Source organism: Callospermophilus lateralis, chromosome 6, assembly GCF_048772815.1.
Source record: "Callospermophilus lateralis isolate mCalLat2 chromosome 6, mCalLat2.hap1, whole genome shotgun sequence".
In the NCBI taxonomy this organism is placed as follows: Eukaryota; Metazoa; Chordata; class Mammalia; order Rodentia; family Sciuridae; genus Callospermophilus; species Callospermophilus lateralis.
In genome coordinates, this window is record NC_135310.1 from 123821880 (window position 1) to 123840860 (window position 18981).

The 18981-nt window shown below is 40.1% G+C and overlaps 1 protein-coding gene across 8 annotated transcripts in view; it reads right to left on the reverse strand.

Annotated features, from left to right (window-relative positions):
* The window catches only part of LOC143401473 (MHC class I polypeptide-related sequence B-like), a 39299-nt gene that overhangs the window by 20218 nt on the left and 100 nt on the right, over positions 1-18981 (reverse strand). For 3 of the 8 annotated variants that reach the window (XM_076859000.1, XM_076859001.1, XM_076858994.1), the window contains exon 1: positions 17961-18979. In XM_076859000.1, coding sequence (XP_076715115.1) covers positions 17961-18006 — 46 coding nt within the window. In that variant the 5' untranslated portion in view covers positions 18007-18979. Of the gene's footprint in view, positions 1-17960; positions 18980-18981 lie in introns of those variants that run through there. The other 5 variants (XM_076858995.1, XM_076858996.1, XM_076858999.1 and 2 more) reach the window with 4 other exon arrangements.

Sequence of the window (18981 nt, forward strand, 5' to 3'; positions counted from 1 at the left end):
AGCCAGCCAGGAGCAGCATGACAGGGTTCAGACCCTTAGTGCGTTTGCCTCCCTCCTAGATCTTAGGGAGTATAGCGTCTTTGGGGTTTTGCTCAATGAGCACACACCCAAGGACAGCCATCAGAAGTCTGATTCAGACTCAAGACCAATCACTAGAGAGAACTGACTAGGAGGCGGGGACTGAAGCAGGCTGGGCTGCAAAGCATGGAAGGAACCTTTGGGTACAGGCATGACTGCCAAGTCTACTCCACCTACACAGAGAAGCAGCCTGTCCCCTCAGGGCCAGATGTGTAGCTGAAGGCCAGGCTACACTGGGGGTGACAGTGAGCCTCAGCCCTGTCAAGACAGAGCCAGGTTCTCCAGCCCAAGAAGGATCCAAAGATAATTCACAGATATGAAAAGGGAAGGCTCAAAGCATTGGGAATAGAGATTAGAAACAGACTTCAAACTATGTTCTTTGTTTTTTGGGTTTTTTTTTTTTGGTTTTTTTGTTTGTTTGTTTGTTTGTTTGTTTTGGTTGTTGTTGTTATGTTACTTTGTTTACTGGATCTTTTGTTCTTATTAAATAAGTATCATTTGTGAGATTAAAATTCTAAAATATTTTTTTAAATCTCTGTTGAAGATTCTGTTCAATCCAAATACACTACAGGATTATTTGGTCTGTTTTTATATAATGTTTCAATAGAGATAAGCTTAAGTACTCTGTCCTTCATAGTAATAAAATCTTAATCTTTAAGCTTGAAACTAAAACATGAATATTTTTATTGCAGAAACTCTTGATTTTACAAAATTTCAAATTTCTCCAGTAAATATTTGAATTTCAAGGTTTTTTTTAGAAATAACTCTTTATATGTTTGCATATTTCAGTGTATATATACAGATAATGCTGTTTGATAATTTGCATTACTCATTATCCGAACAATAGTTTTGGGATCATTTGTGATACTGAGAGTACAATAAAGTTCACAGCTTGAGGGGAAAAAAAGACCAATAAGGAACAGAGAGGGAGGAGCTACACTTAAATGGAAATTCTCTTAAAGCACAGATCAAAGGCTAAACTATTCCAAAGACACTGGGAAATATTCACTGGGTTGTACCAGCCTCAATGTCCAGAAAAGTGCCTGTGATTTAGGATTCCCCAGGTAGATTAGACGCACAAATAAGGGCAGCTAGGTGAATGCTGTAAGGTCAGATTCTGAGCAAGTGTTGTGGCCCAACCTTAGAAGCACTCCCACATCACTATGAACCTAGTTGAATCTCTGCCTACAGAGAAGCATGGGTCTCCCCAAGCTCCTGCAGCACCCCACCTCATATAGCTAGCTCAACCTTGTTCCTTTTATGGCACACTTCCAGAAGAGTCAAGCCTTGTTACTTTCCCAGCACATTGCCCTCGATCAAGTATAGCCTTGCTGGCAATGTCACCAATAACAAGATTACAAGAACTCTGCAGATTTCAGCCACCTCTGTTCTCAGAAGCACTTTCTGCCCTAAAATCACTCAGGCCCTTAGATGTTTCAGCCATTCTAATCTGCTCCTTCTGCCACTGACTCCAAGACACAACCAGGTCTGCTTTTCCTCTGGCCATATCCTGCAACTGCCCTAGCTCTCCCAGGGCAACTCATGAGCCCCATCAGGCTGTTCCCCATGGACCATTCCAACACCAACCAGACTTCCTGGGGCATCTGCAACACTGGGCCCACTTGACCCTCAAATCAGAAAGGTCTATAAGCCCACTGTACACCTTTCCACCACTATAGATCTCTCCCCATGCATTTTTCCTACTTCTCTTAACTGTATCATCATCCTTTGTCTCTACTAATTGACCCTTTCCTCTGCCTCTCTGGCTTCTCCAATCAGCTCCTGAAACTCTTTTAGAGCTTCACAGTCACTACCTTGGTCCAGACTTTCATCTACCTTCATTCTAGAATACTGTAAAGGCTTCTTCCTAAATATTGTGCCTGACCCCAGCCAACCCACAGCTGCTGCATCTGCTGATTTTAACACAGGATGCCTCTACTCTTCCATCAAAGCCCACAAGTGTCACAACTTGCTGTCTGGCATCACCCTCTCCCCCCATTTTCCTGGTGACATCTCTCCTAGGCTGAGGTTAGAGCAGGCTCTTGTAGTCTCCTCACCCTCCTCACCCTATCTCAACAGGATGCTATTGCTAAGCAATCTCCCTGGGGACTGCTCTTACCTGGAAGGTAAGAGGTCTGGGGTAGAAAGGACCTCTCTATTTGGGACTGCAGCCCAACAGTCCCTACATCTCAGGGCCCCCTGAGGTTCCCTCTTCATTCAGCAGTACACAGTGATCCCAGGTTTTAACATGTACTTTATTATTTGGTAGATGTTGGCTTCACATTTTAATTCTTATCCTTTGTTTGACTCTAAGTGTATATATAACCAGAAACTGTACCTGAAACAGAAGCCAGGACCTGCCCATGGGAACTAAGGCCCCCACCCAGTGGCTTTTTATGATACATATAGGACACTGAAAGCCAACACAATCCATGCCTATAGAAACAGTCAACTGTTCTTGGATGAATATGTTACTACAATGCTTTGAGAAGCAATTCAACTAATATATATATATATATATATATATATATATATCCTTGTCATTTATCTTATTCCTATTCAACAAATTCTTGATCTTAAAACAAAAACCCAAAATACAGAAGAATCTTTAGATATTAGATGATATAATCAGACATTATTTACAATAAGGGGAAGAAAAGATACAAAAGAGGGCTGGGGAATATAACTCTACAGTAGAGCATGTGTTTAGCATTATCCAGGTCCTGGCTTCAACCTCTACAACCACAAAGAAAGCAAAACAAAACCAACAAAAAGAAAAAACAGAGATACAGAAGAGGACTGCTTATGTTCTTTAAAATAATGAAATAGTGTACAGTTGGCACAAACAGTGTTGAAGAAGTGTTTGAAGTCTCAGACAAAGTTGCTGATCAACTATAATAAGTTTCCAAATACAAGATTCAAAATAACTCATCATGGAAGACTGTGGCTGTGTAGTTTTGTGTGCGCACCCAGATAGAAATGACTGGGTAGATAGCAGGGTCTCTGGGCAGCACAGCCCCAGAGGCCCCTTCACACCCAAGCCCAACTCATCTACCAGGTTAACCAGGATCCTCCAGTGGAAACAAAAGGTAGTTTTACACCTTTATGTTTTGTGTATTTTAAAATATTTTCTTGTTTGATCAATTTTTATTTTCTTATAGAATAAAATACATACAATGAAACAAAGCTTTAATGCAAAATCCACCAGGAGGCCTGGGGCCTCTTCTCCCTGCTGTGTCATTGGTCTAAACAGCTTTTGACAGCCTTTGACTCTTTCTTTTTCTTTTCTTTTTTCCCCCTCTATCTTTTCTTTTCATTGGACCTTGTTCCCACTATGTTGTTCACCTGTCCTCAAACTCCTAGGCTCAAGTGACTCACCTCAGCCTCCCCAGGTGCTGGGACTACGGGCCAGCACCACCGTACCTGGCTTCAGCCTGTTTTCTATTGAGGGTTTCAAGCATTTCACAGCCCTCCAAGTTGTTTACATAAACTTAAAAATTAAATTAAAACATGCAGATAAAAGTTCTCTATTCACAATTCAGTGTTAGTTTCTGCACTTGAAACCACTCCCAGCCCAGACACAGATCAGAAGCCTTTCTCCATCTTTTTCTGGGCACTATCTTTCCTTCACCCAAGTAGCTGCCTTCCTGTCTTAAAATGCCATAAATTACTTTGGTCTGTTTTTAAAAATTTATGCACATGGAATCACAGAGAATCCACTCTTTTGTGTCTGGTTTAAAGTCAAATACAATAGAATGACAAATCTCAAGCAACAGGGTTTTTTGGTTTTTTTTGAGAATCAGCACAGAATAGAATTGACCTTTTGGACACATGCAGACCATGTTGGTGTCTTGTTTATTGGAAAATCAAAGGATACACTTGAGGAATTTGGGGGAAAGTTACATAAATCATGTGAAGGAAAGTTCCTGGGCACTTGTGGCACTACATAGGGGCTGGTGAGCTCTGATGGGCAGGTGGCTGTAGCATTGGCAGATACCAGGTAAACTTGTTACCCTAACATACCAGGCTGCTTCCTTGGATTGGATTTGCAAAAGAGAGCATCAGGCAAGTGTTCCATAAACTACTAGCTGTCTTTGTGCTACTTGCTGTGCTTGTATGTCTGCAGTCGCAAGCTGCAGATTAGAAAAATCTCTTGGGATAATCTCTGTTGTCAGACAAATCACCTGTGAGAGCCTTCATTCTATGGGCTTCTCCAAATGATTCCATACACCCTTATTTTGCTCAAATTTGTTTGTTTTTGGTGAGGTCATCCACTTTTTTTGCTATAACAATAGTTCATTCATTTTCATTCTGTAAAACTGTATTCTCCAATGTTAAATTTCTCTACCGGTGAAATCTTCTGAAAATCCCACTCTGCTTCCCAGGCTCCCAGCTACCAGCCTGAACTTGACATATACTTTGAAGCAGAGAGTTGTCAAATGTAGTGCTCACATACCTGGGGTTTTCCTCTGTCTAAACTCTGGTCTCAGAGGCTTGATCACTCTCCAGTGCCTTCATGTGGATGTTTTTACCTACTGACCAATTCACCATTGTTCCTGGGAGGATGGGTTGGTTTGAAACAAGCTGATCTGTCATCTTTGAAAGTGGAATCCTGCCAGATAGGATAAGAATTTCTGAATCTTTACACTCTAGTTATCTCGAATGATTTTTGAGTAGAGGGGAGGAAACATGCATGAATTAACACAGAGATTTAATCCAGAAAGAAAGGAAGGATCTCCCAGAAGACCAGAACTGACCACAAATGCAGCTCCTTCTTCTCACTGGTGAACAAGAAACTAGACCAGAAAATGTCTAATTACTAGATTAGGACAGCCACAAGTTAATGAGGATTACTCTTTCTTGGTGTCAATGACCTAAAAATGAAACACATACATCCTGGCCACAGTTAAATTTGTGATATTATTGAGTATAAAAGTTTTACTTACAGAAGGTGTGTGTGTGTGTGTGTGTGTGTGTGTGTGTGTGTGTGTTTAGAGTTTCCTTGAGAAAGAGAGAGAGAGAGGAGAGAACATGCAACAAGTGCTGGGGACAATATCTACCCTTCAATGATACTCCCACATACTTACCTACTTCCTTCAACTAGGTCCCAAGTCCCAGTTCCTAAAATTTCCACCACCTCCCAAAAGTGCTGTCAACTGGAGACCAAGCCTTTAAACACATGAGCTTTTGGTGGCCATTTAAGATTCAAACTGTAACACCCTAATACATCCAAAACGTATTACATCTGTTCTGCATAGAACAGATCCTTCATCCTAAAATTTTCTCTTGAATCTTGTTTATCACTCTCCTATACAACTCTTGATAACCATCTAAATCTGTTTTCTGTTCGTGTAGATTTTCTTCTTCCAGAATGACATATGAATATAGTCAGACAACATGTGCTTCTCAAACTCATCTTCACTTTGAGTCACCTGGGATAGCCTTAAATAGCCCCAGGCCAGGATCACAAATTATACCCTTCAATCTCATTCACCAGAAGAGTAATCCAAGTACCAATCCTGTCTATGAAACTCTCCAGGGGATTCCAATGAGCAGCCAATGGAAGAAGCAGTGGCTCAGAGCAGAGAGTCTCACTGTTGGGTGTGAATCAAAACCAGCTAGGAATTGAAGCAAACTCTAGAGCCAGGAAATATCCTAGTCTGCTATGCAGATACCTCAGATAAATTGTAGAGGGAGGCATCTACAGTGGCTCAGAGAAATGGGAATGTGGTATGTAAAGATTACATATAACCTGCCCAACTCCCTCCTCACCTTATCTCCTCAGAGTGCTGGGAGGACACTCTCCTCATCAAGGAGTTTATGTGCCACTTGACACATGTAGGTGTAAGAACTGCTAAGTGTTCTGGGTAATCCCATGTCTTCTGAACTCTTCCCCAGTTCCAACCAAAGCCAATTTATATGTCAGATACCATCCTTTGAATAGAAGGTTAGGTGTCTTTAAGAAAGATCCCTATAATGCATTCCAAGGTACATTCTTCTTAATGAGATTTTGCTGAAGGACATTTAGTCATTACCATTGTCCACTAGGAATGGAAAATGTCCAAATGATCTGGAATCTCAAATTTAATATCTTTAATTTTATCCCATTTCCCTTAGAGTAAATGTTTTATTGTAACTTGGATGAAAAACATTTCCCTTTGCTAAGGTAGTGAAGGTAGTCTACCATGTTAATTAATATTTTGGAAGAGATGAATACAATTCCATTTTTTTCCATACGGGTAACCAATTGCCCTAAAATCATTTCTTCAAAATTTGTCCTTTACCCATCAATCTCTAATGTTATCAGTATTATATATCAACACTCTAGAGCCAGGAAATATCTTAGTCTGCTGTGTAGATATCTCAGATATCACTATATTACATATAGTGCCAGTTTGTATCTCTCTCTCTCTCTCTCTCTCACACACACACACACACACACACACACACACACACACAGTAGTCTCATAATATCTTCATGTGTATTGTTTGGTTTGTGTCTTTCTACTCACAAATCTATTTGTCTATCTCTGTATCAACACCCTACTCTCTGCTTATGATAACTGCAATGTAAGTCTTGATATCTACTAAGAGAATACAGTCCCTTATTCTTCTTTTTTGAAGGTGTCTTGGCTATTATTCATGTATATTTCTATATAAGGCTTAGAATCCCCTAACCAAGTGCCACACAATGCCTAGTGGATATTTGATTGAGGTTGATTAGAATTCTTGAAACATTTTTGGAAATTAATGCCATTGAAATATTGAATCACAAGCCAGATCTTGGCAATTGTCTTCAGTTAGTTAACTATCTACTCTAATTACTTAGTAAGTTTGTTAAAATACCCCATTTGCTATTTGGAGGAAAAATTGTAGATATCATTCTAGAAGTATATAAAATGTATTCTTACTATGTCAATGATTTCTTGTTAAATTTATACTCTGTTCACTTCTGGAATATAAAACATTGAAATAGATACATTAATCTAGCAACCATAGGAAACTATGTTATTAATCCCAAGAATTTGTAATAATTTGGGACTTTATGAACTCAATATATTATCATTTGCAAATTATGAGAGTTCAATATCTCTGTTCAAACCCTTCTATATTTATTTATTTTCTCCCTTGAAAACATTGAGGAGATTCTCAATTATAATGCTTAACAAGAGTGCTGGGGGCTGTGGTTGTGGCTTAGTGGTAGAGTGCTTGCCCAGCACGTGTAAAGGCCCTGGGTTTGATTCTCAGCACCACATATAGATAGATAGATGATAGATAGATAGATAGATAGATAGATAGATAGATAGATAGATGGACACATAGATAGATAAAATAAATAAAGGTCTTGATTACTTTAAAAAAATTAAAATAAAAAAATGTTTAAAGTAAGAGTGTGGGAAATAACACCTTAATGCACTTTTCGCTATTCAGATTCTCTGGATCACATATGTTAAAGTACAGGTGTAACCCACAGAAGAACTGCTGACAGATTCTTAAAGGATAGCCTTTTGGGCCCATCCCAACACAAGGGATCCCTGTTGCCCCCTATGTCCCTTTTGCACCCTTTAACTGTAGCCTTTGCCCTCCAGCCCTGAGAGGCTCCCAGGCACTGGCCCAGTCAGCAGACACCACCAGCACAAAAGCTCAGTGTGCTTAACTTCTTATTCTAGATTTCTGCCTTCTGGTTCCAGGCCTAGTAAACCTTCAGTGCTTTCTTAGCCCATCTACCCCTTTAGCCATATTTTTCAGGTAGGTGCTCTTGCCCTCAGTTTTTCAGTTGTATTCCATGGGAGGGATGGTCCAAATTAATTGGCAGCTGGAAACCAAAGGACAGAGTACAATTTTATATCTTAGCCTCACCTATCAAGGAAGAAAACCACAAGCACCAATAATGGCCATTTAAGCAACTATAACTTAGATATAATAAAAATAAAAAGTTCCATAGCATCCCTATATGCCATAATTAAAATGTATATCAAAAAATGATGACTTGAAAATTGCATATTTAACATGTGACTATGATCCTGATGAACAAACATGAGAGTAAAGGGAACATATCTGAATATTAAATTGAAAAACACATGTACAGTAAGTGGTTGGAAATTGGAATAGTTGAGTGGCAGTGTGAGGAGGGCTTGTGCTAAGAGTGCAGGAGCAGCAGAGGTGGCCTAAGTTACACAAGGGCATGAAGACTGTGTGGGCAGTAGGTGTCTCTGACATTCTGGAGAGACCTTTGCATGTTGGAGTAACACACTTGCTAAAAACAGAAGGAAGTAATCTGATCACAGCAGGGCTCATCAGCCACTGTCATTGCACAATGTAAACCACAAGAGAGTTCTGGATTTGTGCATGCTGTTTACAGTAGGCTGTAAAAGATGAAGAGGTCTTCCTTGGAGGCTGTAGTCGAATTTTTGTGTCCTTGTTGTCTTCAAATTCTTGCTGAGCAATTTCTGAGAAAGGGAAGTTCAAGATGCCCTGTGGGACTTCCTCCCAGCTCACCTCACCTATGCCAGGCTACAGAGCAGCTGTGCTTAAAGGTTTTGAGAGCAATAGAAAAAGAGGAAGTGGTTAAAAACTCCCAGAGCTTGGTCTCCATCTCTCATATAGCCCAAAAGAGGAAAACTCTTTTACTTCTCAAAAAATGTTTTATCCTTTTTTGGTGTTTTTATTGTGCTGAATATTTCATGAATATATATACCTATACATATTGGTTTACATTTTTTTCTCATCTTTAGCATTTTTTAACACTACTTATTTTCCCTTGTCTTTGAGGGCTAAAAGGTTATTTTTTATATTTGGTTTTGTTTTATTTTAATTTGTTTATATCCCTTGTTCTCTTTTTCTCCTTTCTTTTCCCACTAACAGCCAAATTCTCTTTCTCTCTCCCTTTACTTTTCTATTTTCTGGCATCTCTCTTTACAGCCATCACTTGTTACATCTCTTCTGTTTTCACTCTGTTTACATTTTGAACATTCTAAACTTTCCTTTACTATCCTATTTTCTTCTCTCTCTCTCTCTCTCTCTCGAATGGGAGCTTGAACTCAGGGGCACTCAACCACTGAGACACATCCTTAGTGCTTTTTGGGGGATTTTATTTAGAGTCAGGTCTCTCAGGGTTGCTTAGAGCCTCACCATTGCTAAGCCTGGATTTGAACTCACCATCCTCCTGCCTCAGCCTCCCGAGCCACTGGGATTATAAGCCTGCACCACCACACCCATATTCTTCTTTCTTCTCAATAGCATTTTCACCATCTCTTAGAATGCCTAATTAATATAACTCCTGCTCACTTTATTCATGTTGTTGCAAGGATTAGTTCTGAGCAGGTATAGTTGATACCCATTGTTTATTTTAATACTGGATTTAGGTCATGGCTATTTATGTTTTTGCTATTGGCAACTGCTGACCCCACTATTCCTAATTTTGTAGTATTAGTGTTGTAAATGTGCACTTTTAGTATTAGTTTTAATGCTGTACATTATTTGTTTCAGTGGTCGAGACTTTTGTTTTCCCTTTTTCTGTGACTTGCTGGGAATCTACATGGACACTATAGGTCACAGGGTAGACACTCTGCTGATGAAATAAACCAGCAATGAGACTACACAACTTGCACACGCAAAAATTAACCACACAAACTTCACCAAAATTAACCACACAAAGAATAAAAGAGAAAAAATACACTAAACACCAATGCTATGTGGGAATGGCTGGGGGGCCCTTGGGTCCCACTCCTGAACATCCACTTCTACTGCAAAAAAGAGAGAGTGAACACAAAGGCTGTGGGTACCACTCTGATGAGGGTTCTCAGCCGAGAGTGCTCTAGAACACTGTGGTAAGAGAAGGCTATGGCCTAAAAAGGCCCACACATAACAGCAAAAGAAAAATCTATCCTAACAGATGCATAAAACCCAACACAGGAATTCAAGAGTCATGAAAACCAAGCTAAGACAATACCTGCTAAAGTTCATAATTCACCAGAAAATAACTAAAGATATTCAAGTGGGTGAAATATCAGAAAAGAATTCAACAGAATGATTATAAAAATGATGAATGAATTTCAAGACAACACAGGAAAACCACTAATGAATTAAGAAACTCAGTGAAGAGTATGAAAGAGAAGTTCAATAAGGAGACAGAGATACTAAAAAGGAACCAAACAGAAATCTTGGTTCACAATAAGTCAATTAAAATCTTCAGTTGAAAGTCTCTTTAATAGAGTAGGTCATGCTAAAAACAAAATCGCAAAGCTCAAAGAGAAAATGGCAGGCCTTGAACATTCAGACAATATTACAGAGACTAAGTAAGGTGGCCAGAATATATGAGAACTTTGGGACAACATTGAGAGACCAAATTTAAGAATCCTTGGTATTGAAGAGAGTTATGGGAGACAGGCTAATGGCATAGATAACCTCTTCAGGGAAATAATAGAAAAATTTTCAAAACTTGAGAATGAGGGGCCATCCAATACAGGAGGTATTGAAACCCCAAACAGACAACATCAAAAAAGAACCTCTACAGAACATATAATTAAAATGCTTAACATACAGAGCAAGGAAAAAAATGGTAAAAGCCTCTGAGAAGAATGTCAGGTCACATTTTAAAGGCAATTCAATCAGAATTATATCTGGTTTCTCAGCACAAACTCGAAAATCCAGGAGGGCTTTGAATGATGTGTTCCAAGCCCAGAAAGAAAATAACTGTCAGCCAAGATGGCTATATACAGCAAAGCTCTCCTTTAGAATCTAAGTGGAAAGGAAAACTTTTCAAAATAAGCAAAAACAAATAGAATTTATGAGTCCTCTGATGGTTATTTTTGAGCCAATAATTCACACAGAAGAAATAAAAAACAACCCCAGAGTTCAAAAATGGACAAGTCTCATTTGAAGTGTCCCTACACAAATGAGAAACAGGACAAATTAAACATTAGAAATAAATCAAAATGGGGGCTGGGACTGTGGCTCAGCGGTAGCGTACTTGTGTGGCATGTGTGAGGCATTAGGTTCTATTCTCACCACCACGTATAAATAAATCAAATAAAGATCTATCAACAACTAAGAAAAATTTTTTTAAAAAAAGAAAGAAATCAAAACGGCAAGGAATTTATAGACACCTCTCTGCAATAACATCAAATGTAAATAATCTCATCTCTCCAATTAATTACACAGGCTGGCAGGATGGACTAAAAAACAAGACTCAATTATGTTGTTGTAAGAGGCTCATCCTCTGATAAAGATAACCACAGGTTGAAAAGTGAAAGGATGGAAATGGACAGACCATGCAAATGAAGTCCCCCCCAAGTCATGAGTTTACACTCTCACACCCAACAAAGCAGATTTCAAGACAAAATTAATCACAAGAGACAAAGGTCACTTCCTAATGGTAAAGAGAACAACAAAGATAATGGTAAAGAGAACAACCCAACAAGAAGATTTAACTATAATAAACAGTTAAAACCGGGGCTGGGATTGTGGCTCAGTGGTAGAGCAATTGCCTAGCACGTGTGAGGTACTAGGTTTGATTCTCAGCACCACATATAAATAAATGAATAAAATAAAGGTCCATCAACATCTAAAAAATGTTTTTAAAAAAGTTAAAACCCAAAAGATGGTGCACCTAATTATATAAAACAGTCACTACTCACATGAGAGACTCAGATAGATCCTGGTATAATAATACTGGTTGATTTTAAAACACCTCTCTCATCAGGAGATGGGTCATCCAGATATAAATTTAGTAAAGAGTTTTATAATGAAAAAAATATTATAAATCAAATAGACTTAACAGATTCTAGAGACTATTTCATCCAACTGCAGCCAAATACATTCTTCTCAGATGCCCATGGACCTTTCCCATAAACAGATCATATATTAGGCCACAAAGCAACCCAAACCAAATTTTAAAACTTGATACAATTCCTTGCATCTTATCTGATCATAATGGAATGAAATTAGAAATCAATCCCCCCAAAAAAATACCTTCAGAACCTATAAAAACATGTGGAGACTGAACAATACACTTTTGAATAATTAATGAGTAATAGAAGAAATCAAGAGAGAAACAAAAACAGTGATACAACATACCAGAACCTTGGCAACACTATGAACTAAGACACAAGTTTATAACTATAAGTGCCTATATTAGAAAATCATAAAGATTCCTGTTAAACAAAGGAGGCATCTCAAAATCCTTGAAAAACAAGAATAAACCAATTCCAAAACCAGTAGAAGGGAGTAAATAATTAAGCTCAGAAGGGAAATTGATGAAATAGAGAATACAGAAACAATAAAAAGGATCAATGACATGAAACATTGATTTGTTGAAAAGATAAAGAAGATTAATAAGCCCTTAGGTGAACTACCAAGAAAAAGAGAGAAGACCCAAATTAATCAAATTAGAAATGAAAAAGGAGAAATCACTACAGATATTACAGAAATCCAGAGAATTATAAGGGACAGTTTTGAAAACTTATATTCCAATACATTGGAAAACATAGAATAAATGGATACATTTCTAGAAACATATGACCTGCCAAAATCCAATCAAAAAGACATAGAAAACATATATAGATCAATAACTAGAAAGGAGATAGAAGCAGTAACAAAAAAGCCTTTTGTTATTGTTTAGATATGAGATGTCCTTCAAAGCTATTGGGGGGGGGGGAGCATCTTTATACCTAGGAATAATTCAAACCAAGGGGTAAAAAAACCTCTACAATGAAGAAAGAAATTGAAGACACAGAAGATGGATGAGACCTCCCATGCTCACAGATAGGAAGAACGAATATTACTAAAATGAACATAAAACCAAAGGCAAGACACAGACTCAATGCAATCCCCATGAAAGTACCAAAGACATTTTTTTTCACAGAATTAGAGAAAAGTTTTATTGTGCAGTTAGAAGATTGAAAGACCCAGAACAGCCAAAGGAATTCTGAGCCCAAAAAGCAATGCTGGAGGCATTACAACACCTGACTTCAAATTGTACTACAGAGCAATAGTGACAAAAAATGCATGATACTTAGCATAAAAACAGATACTTATACCAATGGTACACAACAGGAGACACAGAAAGAAACCCACACAGATACAGTCATCTGATCCTTGAAAAAGGTGCTAAAACACACATTGGAGAAAAGACAGCCCTGTAAACAAATTTGCTGAAAAACAGGCTATGCCTATGTGGAAGACTGGGAGGTGGCGTTTATCTCTCACAGTGCACAAGTCAACTCAAAATAGATCAAAGACCAAAAATGGGAATTAGACCAGAAACTATGCAACTCCTAGAAGAAAAAGGAGGTTCAACACTTCACCCAGATTCAGGTGATGACTTTCTCAACAGGACACTTAAAGCTCAGAAAATGATGGCCAGAGTTAATAAATGGGATGGCATCAGATGAAAAAGCTTCTGTACAATAAATAAAACAATTAAGAATGTGAAGAGAACAAAATAAACTGAAATTGTCTGCTATATTTTATATAAATGTTTCTGCAAAAGCCCATTTTTTGGATACTAATGTTTGACATGGTTAATTCTTATTAATTTATTGGACTTCTTTATTGTTAATTATGCAAATAGATAATTTTTAATTTTCCACAAGTAAAATTTCACTATTAGTGGTTTGAAATGGATTATAAGCAAACCAATTTGATATAACATATGAATATTTTCCATTGTATTATAACACTATACACTTTCTTGACAGTTAAATTTTTTAAAATGTTTTATAGCATATATTGTATATATTTATAGTATATGTAGTAAATAAAAATATGGCCAAATGTAAAAAATCAAAACTACACTGAGATTTCATTTGACTCCAGTTTGAATGGCAGCCATTATGAATACAGAAAATAAGAAATACTGGCAAAGATGTGGAGAAAGAACAACAATGTTAGTTCATTTATAAATTAGTAAAACCACTATGGAAATCAATATGGAAGTTCCTCAGTAAACTAGGAATGGAACAACCATCCAGCTGTACCACTCCTCTATATTTGTACTACAGAATCAAAGTCGTCATACTGTCATGATACATCCAAATTCATGTTTATAGAAGCACAAATCACAGTAGCCTCAATAGGGTACCAGCCTAGATTTCCATCACTGGATGAATGGAGAAAGAAAATATGGTATATATAAATGATGGAGTTTTACTTAGCCAAAGGAAGAATAAATTTTTCCATTTTCAGGAAAATGGATGAATCTTTGACAATATTATGTTCAGTGAATTAAGTCCAACTCAGAAAGTCAAGGGTCATATGTTTTCTCTCTTATGTGGAAGCTAGAGAAGACAAACCAAAAGAAAGCTGGGAGAGTCTCATGAAAATTAAAAGGAAGATCACTAGAGTAGAGGAAAGGAATCAGGGGAGGGAGGAGGAGATGGAAAGGGAAAATACTGGGGAATGATATTAGACAATTACATTGTTATATTGTGTACATGTATGTATATGCAAAAACAAACTCCACCATTAAGTACAACTATCATATCAATAAAAAAAATAGAAAACAAAAAATGGACAAAGAGCCAGGAACTATGGTGCATGTCTGTAATCCCAGCTACTAGGGAGACTGAGGTAGGAGAATTCCTTGAGCCAAGGAGTTTAATGCCAACCTGGGAAACAGCAGCAGACCCACCTCCAAAACAAAACAAGACAAAAACAAAAGAACAATACATTGGGGCATATACATAGGAAAAATACTAATCACTCTTAATAACAACAGCAACAACAAAAAAGTAATTAGAGCTGAGGGTGAAGCTCAGGAATAAAGGGATTGCCCAGCAGACACAAGACCCTGAGATCAATCTCCAATATATTTATCTTTAAAAGTCCCGAAAAAACAAGAAATTGTGTTATTTGTGACAATAAAGATGAACCTAGAGGACATTAAATGAGAATAAAACAGACACAAAATTATATCACCTATATGTGGAGACTGGGGCAGACAGGAGGGGTGCTGGTTAGCACAGGTAGAGAGTAGACAGAGGAGGGGAGATACTGATCAAGGAATACAAAGTTTCAATTAGAAAGGAGAAACAACTTCTATGCAGTTCTATAGCACATCAAGATGATTTCAGTAAATAATAATGTAGAGTATGTTGCAAAATAGATCAAAGAGAGGATTTTAAATAATCTGACCACAAGGAAATGATAAATATTTGAGGTGATGGATATGCTAATTACTCTGATTTGATCATTAAAAAATGTGTATATGTATCAAAATTTCACATTGCATCCCATAAAAAGAAAAGAAAACTTGAAAAAAAAAAAACCCACTCCAACTAAAAATCTTTTTTTTTTCTTTTTTTTTTTTTTTTAACAGCAAAATACAGGTCTGGGAAGGGTGGGTGGGCAGGGGGGTGGTTACAGCAACATTAGGTATAGCTACTCTAGGCAATGACTAACAGGGAAGGAGAAAGGATCTAGAGGGGAGGGTGAGAAGATGAGGGGCAGACACCTTAGAAGTAGATCAGAGAACTGCAGGCAGGAGGGGAGAGCAGGGAGGGGGAGGGCAACAGGACAGGCAGGGTGGGGTGTGTGAGTCATGCAGCTGAGGAGGCTTGGAGAAATCCAGTGAGAACAGGGGAGTTATAGGGTAAGGGGGAGTATAAGGGGGGAGAAGACCCTCCTCCCTTAGGCAGCAAGAGGCCAGGGGACCTTGAGGGTGGAGATGAGAGAAGTCACTGGAACAATCTCTTGGCCCAGAAGTCCTCAGCTTCTAACCTCCCTCACTTGAGTGTTTGTAGTAGTCAGTACCCACAGCGACAGGAAAGACAGTGGGAGGCAGGGATGGCCCTACAAACTCCTGGCAGGAAGAAAGGAAGACCCCTAACTCCAGGTACTGAAGACTCAAGTGAGAACACGCAGCTGACTCCGGAAACTGCCCCCCCACCCCCACCCCTGCAGTGGGAAGTGGTTCCAAGAAAGGCAGACCTCCCAGGGTCCTTGAATATCTCTCAAAGAGTAAAGCAGGAGGCCGACCTGGGGACTCCAAGGCATCCTAAGAACCGAGATGTTTGAAAAGGAAGCACAAAGCTCAGAGCAGAGGGAGGGAAGCGAGTTAAGGCACAGATCCACTTGCGGAAGGTGATGAGGAATGCGCCCTGAAAAGCGGAGTTGAGGTTTTGCTGGAAACAGGCCGCCTCCAGCTCCGGACCCCTCCTTAACCCCCCAGAGTCCGTCAAGTGGGCTCCACACGCCTTGGAAGCCGCTGGACGCCCTGGATCTCTCAAGCATTTCCCGCTCTGAAGACCCACAGTGAGCGCACTCACCAGCAGCGGTACCCAAAGATGCACAGATGGCGGCTCCTGCCAGGAGCAGCATGACAGGCTTCAGCCTCATAGCGCGCAACTTTGCCGCCCTCCCAGCTGACCTGCAGGACTAGCCTCAAAGTTCCCGGGAACAGAGGCACTGGTGAATTACCTCGCAAGGGGTGTGGCTCAATAAGCACTCATCCAATGAGGACATACCTCTGACTCTAACCAATCAGGAGCAGAGAGGGAGGAGCTATGCTTAAAGTGGAAATTCCCTGCAAGCACAAGGCCAAGCTAAACCTTTCCAAAGACTCTGGGAACTATCCACCAAGTCCCTATAGCCTCAAGGTCCAGAAAAGCGCCTGTGATTTAGGATTTCCCAGGTAACTCAGACGTGAAGGTAAGGGCTGCTAGGTGAATGCTTGAGGGTCAGATTCTGAGCAACTGCCATGGCCCAACCTTAGAAACACTGCCACATCACTGGGAACCTAGTGGAATCCTGCCCACAGAGAAACATGGGTCTCCCCAAGCTCCTGTAGCACATTACCCCATATGGTCAGCTCTAGCTTGTTCCTTCCATGGCACACTTCCGGAAGAGCCAAGCCTTGTTACTCTCCCAGCATACTGCCCTCAATCAAGTACATTCACCAATAACCAGATTACAAGAGCTCTTTGTAAGAATTCAGCCTCCTCTACTCCCGGAAGCCCCTTCAGCACTACATCACTCAGGCTCCAAACTCCCTAAGAGGCTACAGCCAGTCTAATCTGCTTCTTCTCACGCCATTGACTCCAAGATCCAACCAGGTCTCCTTTCCTCTGGCCACATCCTGTAACTGCCCTAGCTATCCCACAGCAATGCATGAGCCCCATCAGACTGCTCTCCATGGGCCAATCCAACACCAACCAGACTCCCTTTGCCAGCCCACCTTAAGGCATCTGCATCTCTGGGCCCATTTGACCCTCAAATCAGACAAATCTATAAGCCCACTCTACACATCTCCAACCATTACAGACCCACCCCCTTTCCCTACTTCACTTAACTGCATCACCACCCTTGGTCACTTCTAATTGGCCCTTATCTCTGCCTGTATGGCTTCCCCAGTCAGCTCCTGAAACCCTTTAACAGCTTTACAGACACTACCTTAGTCCAGACTTTCATCTACCTTCATCTAGGAATACTGCAAATGCTTCTTCCTAAATATTGAGCCTACCTCCAGTTGTCACCATAATGCCTCAAGCCAATCCACAGCTGCTGCATCTGCTGATTTTAACACAGGATGCCTCTACTCTCCCAACAAAGCCCACAGGTTCCACAATCTGCTGTCTAGCATCACCCTCTCCCCCCGTTTCCTTGGTGATATCTCCCCTAGGCTGAGGTCAAAACAGACTCCCCTGGTCTCCTTACCCTGTCTGAACAGGATGCTACTGCTAAGCAGTCTCCCTGGCAACTGCTCCTGCCTTGCCTTCCAGCCATCAGACCCGACTACATCCTTAAAAATAATCCCATGAAGACAGTGGTGATGGTGGTACAACCGCATGACTGTACCAAAAACCACTGAATTGCACTCTTTCAAAGTCTGACTTCTGGTAAATGAATTATATCTCAGTACTAACAATAATAAATATGCTTACCAGACAGCTGTTTCTGCTGGAAGTTTGCCTTGTCCCCAACACACATTTCTTGGTCTTTGGATCATGGAGTCAGTTGTTCTGTACCTTGGCTGCTTAGGAGAAACACTTGGAGAGTCCTTAATATCCTTGTGCCCAGACCACGTCCAAAACATATTCAATAGGTTAAAGCTAGGTGGGAAGTAGGCTGCAGTGTATTTTAAAATTCCTTTAGTGCTGTAAATATGTAGGAAAGTTTCATAACCAGGGTTCTGGCCCATGATGGTCCTAGCTGTGCTTTGCCTTGAATCCCTCTTACCATCCATGACATCCCCATGGACTGCAGACAACTCCAGGATCAGAAATTGTTCATTTCATCTTTGATGCCCCTAAAATGCCTTTATAAAAATGAATTCTACCTATCCTTCCTAACTATTCCCTAAGGCCCTCCTCTAGACTTTTTCTGTGGGTGGAAAGGCCATTCATGGAGATGTTTTGGCAAACTCTTAGACTTACTTTCCTTTTTATTAACAATCAAATTTTTTTGTTTTGTTTGTTTTTAAGCACAAAAGGGGTTGAAGGATTAGGGTCCAGTCTCCTTCCTGAGAGGCTATTTTCATTAGTGAAGGTCCCCAAGGTGGTGGTGATGTAGAGTGGGAGAGGGAACACAGCTCTCCTGACAGCTGGTCCCAAACCCTTTCCTCCCTGTTGGCTACCCTCCTTCCAGGACTTCTTAGTTGTGGCAGCTCCAACAATCTGTCTTATTCTGCTTATCCCCCCCAAAAGACTGACTGCCTTAATTATTACATGCTAGTTTTGCTCCAGGACATTTACATATGACAACAAAGAGTGAGCCTCAGAGGAGGCCCTGCAGGTCTTGGGCTCAGGATTTGGGGCTGTGCAGGACATAGGTCTGGCTGCCCCTTCCTCTCCAAGACTTTCAGGTAGTCTTCTGTGCAAAGCGCTTCTGCACCTCCCCTGCCCCCATGCCCCCTTCTTCTCTGCATCACTAAACACCCTCCACTCTCCCCTTAGGGCCCCTGGA